This window comes from Cicer arietinum, chromosome 6 (assembly GCF_000331145.2).
Source record: "Cicer arietinum cultivar CDC Frontier isolate Library 1 chromosome 6, Cicar.CDCFrontier_v2.0, whole genome shotgun sequence".
NCBI lineage: Eukaryota > Viridiplantae > Streptophyta > Magnoliopsida > Fabales > Fabaceae > Cicer > Cicer arietinum.
The window spans coordinates 14,250,506-14,259,408 of NC_021165.2; the positions used below are offsets into that span (position 1 = coordinate 14,250,506).

Consider the following 8,903-nt stretch of genomic DNA (forward strand, 5'->3'; position numbering starts at 1 on the left):
AGTTCCAATAAAAAACAGTCATCAAGTTCCAATAAAAAACGAAAGAATCAATTACTTTGCATATTTTTAATCCCATTTCAATCTAGTTTCTTATATTTCTTACATAGCCTTGCAAGGAACCGATCAAGTACTCCAATTTTAAGGTGATGGTTTAAAAGAGTTTCAATACTAATACAAAAATATCAGAGAAATATTGAACACTAAGTATAAATTTAGAGAGAAATAAATTAATTTAATATGTGGGATAAATATTCAATATTAAAAAATACGAAATAAATATAAAAAATATTAAAAACACGTAGGACAAATATCAAACTCAATTGTCATGTTAAATATAAAAAATTACAAGACAATTTTATTATTGATAAATATTAAAAAAATATAAAATAAATATTTATAATTGATGCATAAAAAAAATACTAGACAAATATTTGTTAGTGATAAATAAAAAAAGTATATAAATAAAAAAATACTAGACATATATTTATTATTAATAAGTATAATAAAATGTAGGATAATATTTACAACTGATGCATATAAAAAATACATAATAAATATTTGTCAATCATAATTCATAAGTACTAAAGGAACAAATATTTATCATTGATAAGTATTAAAAGAATACTAAACAAAGATTTTTCGCTGATACATAAAAAAGTATGAAACAAATTTTTGTTACAAATAAATATTCAAGATATATACAAAATATTAATTGCAATATCAAATACATTTTCCTTAAAATTGCACAAAAATAAAATACTACAACTAATTATTATTTCCAATTTTATTTGAAGATTATTATTTCAAATAAATTAAATCATTTTATCTATAGCATAAAAAAATGATTAATTTTTAATTAAATTTTTTAAATTATTATCTGAAAGAAAAATATAATAATATCCATATGAATATTTTACTAATTTATATATAAAAGTATGTTAATAAAATTAAATTAAATACGTCAACTTTGTTAACACATAAAATCGAAACCGTATATGAGTTTAAAATTAAAAACAATTGGGCTATTCACCGATCGGAAAAAATATGGTTTAACTTTCTCTGTTCCTTCCAAATAACAATTAATTAATGAGTTAATAAAATCATTCATTTATTTTACTTGCAGATACGTACCTTTTCAGGCGTTAATATAAACGTACAAAACATGTGAACACTTCGATTCAATATACAAATTACTCTATTATTAAGTATTAGATAATTTATGTGGTTAATTTTTATTAAGTGTTAGAATAAATTACGCGTAACTTTTTAAAGACAACTAGCTCTTGCCTTTTAAATATGTCAAATGTTATATTATTAGTATAAGAATTTAGAGAAATGAATTAGACGATTTCATTTGTGTTATAAGCATATAAAACACATTGAATTAGATTGTCATTTGGTCTGAAAAAAGCTAAAATATAAATTGTTTCATCTACTTAGAGCATTTCCAACGGTGAACTCAATATGGGTTCGTTGAATGAGATTCACCGTGCCACATCATCTTAAAATAATTCATTCATTTTTTACTCCAACTCTCAACTCACATGTTCATTAGATAGGATCCACCACTAATAAATCATTTATTTATTATTATTCATAAATTAATAATAAAAAAAGATAACTGTATCAAAGTACCGTTGCTTCGTGAAAGAACGATGATGACAGTTTGACACATCTCCAACAGTGAACTCACCAAAAAAACTGAAGGTTACGTAATTATACCTGGCAGACGAACTCATTTTGGCTGTTTCATCTTCTTAGTAGTTGGCAGATTGTTGGACTAAGTCACTTGATCCTTTTCCTTTTGAGAACTTTCTCTCCAAGTTGGGTCTTATTACCATATATCCTCCAACTGATTCTCAACTAACAAATTGCATATTTACTTAACTAATTTTTGGTCTTTGATTTTATACCAAATACTTTGTATTTATCAAATTTTTGAATGATTTATTTGTAGTAATACTTAAGATGTTATAAAAAAAATTCTATAAAAATTTAAATTTTTTTAAGAAACGATAAATTAAATATAAATTTTTAAACACAAAAAAGCTTAAATTTCATATTTAATTCATCATTTATTAAAAAAAATTTAATTTTGTAAGAAAATTGTTAAATATGTCTCAAACATTGCTGCAAAAAATCATAAAAAAATTTACAAGATAAACAATAGTTGATTTAAAGTCAGGGACAAAAAATGAATTTTTTTAAGAAATAAAATTTGATGAATTTTTTATAAAGACTAAAAATAAAATAGTAAAATTTTATAAAGATTAAAAATTTATTTAACCAATCTTTTATTAAAATGATTCCTTAATCTCAAACTTTCCAAACTCTTTTGATTATTTTTCTCTCTAAATTCTCAAATTATTAATACTCTTTTTTATTTGTTAAAATTTATTCTAATAAATTTAAATACAACTCACATGATATTTAACTACTCCTATAAATGTTGCTATATATACTAGTATATTGATTCATCTTATGTTTTCTATTTATCCATCCAATTTGTGACCACTTGACTTACCTATATAATTTTTTTACCATGGCGCTGCATTTGAAATTGTGCCAACCCCCTTTGAAACCTCAAATCGTCCCAACAAATCCACAACTTTCTCAAACCTTTAATTCTCCTCCAATTCCTAACAAGTGGAACATTAATGTTGAAGAACAAATGTGTAGCGCACTCATAAAACCTGTATGTCCAAATTAATTTTACTAGCTGCTAGTGCCTTTTCTAATATTCTTTTTTTTTTTTTTTTGTCATAAACTAATTGAATTAATTCTGAACGTTGTTATTTGGCAGAGAGATTTGAGCAGTAAATATCACACTAAGGTGGTTAAGCATGAACTTAGAAGTGTTGGTGAAAATTCACTCAAAGGTTTGTGCATGATTGATGCCATGCAGCGCCTAAATATTGATTACCATTTCCAACAAGAAATTGAAACATTCCTAACAACACAATATGTGACTAATTCTTCTGCCTGGAAACATGATGATCTTCATGAAACTTCGCTCCACTTTAGGCTATTAAGACAACAAGGCCACTTTCAATCTCCAGGTTTGTTTCTTTGTTTTTTTTCAAAGATTTTAAGGACGAAACTCATACATATTAAGTATAAATATTAAGAATATTGTAGTATCGGCATCCCATCCAAGGTCGGCCCAAGACCCAAATCACTAATTAAAATAATTAATTTTTCTAATAAACGAAAAAAGCCTCCCGAACAAATATAATATATTTTAGTATTTACTTTTTAAGGCAATTGAACGATATACTAACTTATAGTTCTAAGTACAAGATGTGTCTAGAATAATAATGTAAAAAACAAACACATCCGGACACCAAACACAAACATAATCCGAATATTAAAACAGCAAACCAAACACGCAAAACTCTTTAATCAAAGCATATGAAAAATTAGATTAAACAGCGAATAAAATTTGACCATCGTTTATTGAAATCATATTCAAAATCTTTTCTTTTATATTTAAGCCGACCAACAAAGAAGTTTAATTCATTTCGCTGCCTAAAAAATGTTATACTCTTTATCTCTAAAGATAATACGATTCTCCAATTTCAAATAGCTCAAATGCATGCTAATCAAATAAGATTGAAATACTAATGCCATTTTCTGCCAAGCACACTTAATCCACTAAATTGTTTTACGTGGATTGACGTTTTAATTGAAAGGGAACCTTGAATGTCTAACCAAATAAAAATATTTTACTAAACCAGTCCAAAAGTAGGACAATAAAAAGTTAGATGTTGATCAGTGTTTTCAATTCCACTCGATTATACATCAACTTCCAAATTTTATACTTTCCAAATCAAATGTTGCGAAGTGCTTGCCTCATTTTCTCTTCATCTCTAAGATTCACAAACCAAACCTCTACCCGCATATGTTATTATTAATTAAGTTATAAATTGTTATCTTAGTTTGTAAGTGTAAGGTTTTGAACTTCATGTCCATGATTCAAATCTACGTTATGCTATAATTTCATTTTTTATTTATTTATAATTTCAAGAATACAAATTAAAACAAATGTCTCTGCAGAGGCACATGAACAAGTTTATTTTTCTTCCTTTAAATTATTGCATAAGTTTAACAATAATTGTTTTTATGTTGGGAGACTAAAAGGTTAATTCATTATGACAGAGGTGTTTAACAAGTTCACAAACAAGGAGGAAAAGTTCAATCCAAAACTAAGTGAAAATATCAATGGAATGATAAATTTATTTGAAGCCTCACAATTGAGCATAGCAGGGGAAGACATACTTGATGAGGCTGAAGAATTTAGCATGAAGATACTAAAGGAAAAATTGATACACCTTAATAATCACGAAGCTATGTTTGTAAGGAGAACCTTGGAAAACCCTTTTCACAAAAATTTGTCAATGTTCACTGCTAGAAATAATTGCTTAGGTCATTTATATGGCACCAATGCATGGTTTGATTCTTTGAAAGAAGTGGCAAAATTGGATTTCAGTTTGCTACAATGCTTACACCAACGTGAGATTGTTCAAATTTCCAAGTATGTATGCTAATTTGATGGAGTAGTTCATTATTTCGGTTCTTTTTATAAAAGACAATTAAATTATAATTTAATAAGTAAAAATTATATATTTAATCATTGATCATACATCAAATTTTTGTTGACCAAATATATTTTATCATAAAAACAAACTAGTACTCACGGAATTCTTTTTTTAGATGGTGGAGAGAACTTGGTTTAAATAATGAGTTACCTTATGCTAGAAATCAACCACTTAAATGGTACATGTGGTCATTAGCATGCCTCACGGATCCTAATTTATCAGAGGAAAGGGTTGAACTTACAAAACCAATATCTTTAATCTACATAATTGATGACATTTTTGATATATATGGGACTATAGAAGAGTTAACTCTTTTCACAGAAGCTGTTTCTAGGTAAATATATACAATTTATTTCTTACATATTGATAGACTATATTATTTAATAGTTGAAAAATGAAAATAATTATTGATTAGTAATTGTTGAGTGCAGATGGGACATTAATATAACTATGGAGCAACTACCAGATTACATGAAAATATGTTTCAGGGTTCTCTATGATCTGACAAATGAAATAAGCTTTAAGGTTTATCAGAGGCATGGATGGGACCCAATAGACTCTCTTAAAATGACGGTCAAAATTATTTTCTACTTTTTATATTAATTGTCATTTTTTGAATATTTTTTCATCTCAAATTGTTAAACATTAATTATTTCTTTATGATAATATTCTATATATTAATATCAATTAATATTTTTAATTAGTTTTTTTATAATTACTTTTAATAAGTATCTTGCATAATTAATATATTTTTACATTATTTCTACAAAATTACTATAGTAGCTTTCTTAATTTATTTCTTAAGTGGTATAAATAAATTTAATAGTTTTTATTTCCATGTGTAGATAGCTTATTTATTTATTAGCATAATTAAGTAATTGAATATGAAAAAAAGATTTTCCATATTATGCAGTGGGAGAGTTTATGCAAAGCATTTCTAGTTGAAGCAAAATGGTTTGGTTCAGGGAAGTTGCCTAGTGCTGAAGAATACTTAAAGAATGGGATAATAAGCTCTGGAGTGCATATCTTACTTGTTCACATTTTCTTTCTTTTGGGTAAAGGATTAACCAAGGAAAATGTTGAAAGAATACACAAAATCCCACCCATTATTTCTTCCCCTGCTACAATTCTTAGACTTTGGGATGACTTGGGAAATGCAGAGGTAACTAAACTTATTTAATTATGCATATATTAATACTGATTATGTTAGGAATTTTTAATCTGGAGTTCTATTAACAACTTGTGATTTAAACTAATACCTTATTATAAAAGGATATTATTTATTCCTTAAAATAATACCTTAAAAGTGTATCCAAATAGTTATCAAAATAATTGTCTTCTACAAAATGTAAAAACTTGAGGTATTTAAATTGTTTGACTTCAAAAGATATAATTCAAATTCCTTTGCTTCCCTTTCGTCAATAACTTTTTGTTTCTCTAATTTTTTTTAGAAAAATAATTTGAAAAGATGTTATTATTATTATATTGACTAACTAAGATTTTAAACATGTTGTGACGACAACTTACATTAAGGACGAGAATCAAGATGGAAATGATGGATCGTACGTGAGTTGTCTCATGATGGACCACCCAGATTACTGTACGAAAAGAGCAAGAGATGATGTTATGAATAAAATATCCGATGCATGGAAAAACCTCAACCAAGAGTGTCTTTTTTATAGCCATTTCCATAAAACATTCACAAAGGCCTCACTCAATCTTGCAAGAATGGTACCATTGATGTATAGTTATGATGATAACAACTCCCTTCCTGGGCTAGAGGGTCTACTTCATTCCTTGCTTTTTGAAAAATAATTATTTTGCAGCTATAATAACTAATCCAAATAGTTCCGTCAATAAATAAATAAAAATAATTAATCCCAATGGCTAAAGTTGATCATATAGATGGATCAGTAATTTAGGTTGCTATTTTTGGTTTTACTAAATACGACAAGAGAAAAAAATAATTTTTTTTAATACAAAAAAATTAGGTATTATATCTTGTACTATATTTTTTATGAGTATCTACTGTCGATAAATCACAATCAATCATTAGAGTGATTTTATAAGTAATTATTAAAAAACAAAAATATTATTAATGATTCAACAATTGAATTCAAAATTCGAATCATAAAAAAGAAAATTATCTATCTTCACAATTTTCACACGCACATAGACTCTAGTAATTTGTGTTACTATTTATCTAACATTTTTTAAATAATATTTCAACTAAAGTTTGAAGTTAAACTTTGAAATATATTTATTTTCCTCGAGATTTAACTTTTTTTTTTTGACTAAATTCCTCTTCTATGCTTTTTTAATAAAATATCATTCTACGTCCATATTAAATAATGTTATGCAACAAAAAAGTCTACAAATTTATAAATAATAATAATAAATAAACAAAATTATTAAAAGAATAAAAAGTTTTAATTATTAATGTACAAACATAATTTACTTATTTAGTAAAAAACATAAATTATAATAAAGTAAAAGAAACATAATTTACTTATTATAGTTGTTAATTAGTAGTACATTTGGATTATATATATGTGATTGCACATTTGCCTCATCGTACATACTTGAATCAACACTACAAAAAAATTGACCTATCGTGACACACAAAATGTTTCACTAAAAGTTAAAAACTGTAGGTAAAAGTCAATAATACTTTGAGTGACACCCAAATCTAGTGTCAACTTTAAGGGGGCGTCCTGCTACACTTTGAAGGCTGTCACTACATGTTCTGAGGATTGTCACTATATGTTTTTTATTTCTACCTACAATAATGACTGTCACTAAAACCTAGATAAATATAAATAAAGAATTAGTCCATTCCTACAGTATTATCTGTCACTAAATCTTAGAAAAATATAAAAAAAATATCAATCTATTCCTACGGTATGTCTGTCACTAAAACTTATTATTATTTATTAATTAAACTTATTTTGTCTCCCTAATTGTAATTCTAAATTATTAATATCAGTAAATTAAATTTAAATTCAGGCTCATTTGGTGTTGAAACTTCAGGCTCTTGTGTCAGCAGTAAAGTTACTTTCACCCATATCCTGATAGCGTATTCGAGAAGGAAACATGCTAGAAAGAATTACACTTCTACGAAACTTGGGAATATCTTTGGAAGAAACGAACCAGCTGCCTTTGTCATATACCTGCATCTCCAAAATCAACAACTTAAAAGAAATTCAATTGCAAAACTGCTACAAAACAAATTTGACCTTTCTACATTTGAAGCCATAAGCTGAATCAAGTGAAAAAGCAACAGGTGCAAGGATACATGCTAAAGTTGGACAAATATAATAACTTTATGTTCATAAAGTTTAAAACAACATTTGCTATTTAAACCATCAACGTGTAAGTGTGGGCACATTAGTAGGCATCCAACTGATTGAATATCAGAATTTGATTAGAATTATTTACTATCAGAACATTCCAAACAATCACAAATCAGTAAAATAGTCAAAAGTTGGAATTACAAGAGGCATAACTGTCGGGCTGCACACAGTATACCACCAACTGATTTACTATATTGGACAATCAACCATCATGAACTGAATCACACAGAATAATAAATCAACTATTTGAAAGGAAAATCAAAGCAAAAGTAACAACAACAACAATAATAATAACATATGAAGTTCAAACCCTAAGAAAAGTAAATTATCATGAAGCTACAACAACTAACTCTTCCTATAGCATAACAAAAAACGAGTTTTAAGATAGAAAATCAAAAGTAAAATATATAGAGTTAAAACCTAGATATGTAATTTTATCAAACAGATGGTCGAGTTTAAGATAGAAAATCAAAAGTAAAATATATAGAGTTAAAACCTAGATATGTAATTTTATCAAACAGGTGGTCAACACGAAAACATTAAGAAACAAACCAAATATTGATACTGATTAAGATGCAGTGTCTAACAAATAGGAAAGGTAGGAGAAGAAAAAAGGTAGCAGTAAGAGTAAGAGCAGTTACCTTGACTCAAGCAACGACGATGATGATAGTTTCAGATCTCTTTTACTTATTGATTTGTTTCCTTTTCAAGTCCCTTCTTTTCCTACATATTCCTTCGTTTCACAACTAAATGATTAAACAGAATCGGCGAGAAGGCACTGAAGAAAGACATTATGCGTTCTTGCAGGCTTTGATGTTTGTGGGCTTCAATGGGGGTGGTTGAGTTGAGTGAGCCTAGGTTAAAAATTTCTATTATTTTTATTAACTAAGTAATCCAAAATAATTATACAATCCTTCCTTATTTATTCCTCCTTCTCAAAAAAAAAAAAAAA

The 8,903-nt window shown here is 26.9% G+C and overlaps 1 protein-coding gene across 1 annotated transcript; it reads left to right on the plus strand.

Annotated features, from left to right (window-relative positions):
• The first annotated feature begins 2,478 nt into the window (after positions 1 to 2,478).
• Positions 2,479 to 6,549, plus strand: LOC101494917 ((3S,6E)-nerolidol synthase 1-like). Its single transcript, XM_004504891.4, has 7 exons — positions 2,479 to 2,695; positions 2,804 to 3,059; positions 4,159 to 4,534; positions 4,714 to 4,932; positions 5,030 to 5,171; positions 5,512 to 5,760; positions 6,132 to 6,549. Exons 1-7 carry the CDS (start codon positions 2,543 to 2,545, stop codon positions 6,411 to 6,413), a joined length of 1,677 nt encoding a protein of 558 aa, XP_004504948.1. The 5' UTR covers positions 2,479 to 2,542; the 3' UTR covers positions 6,414 to 6,549.
• Positions 6,550 to 8,903: the final 2,354 nt, after the last annotated feature.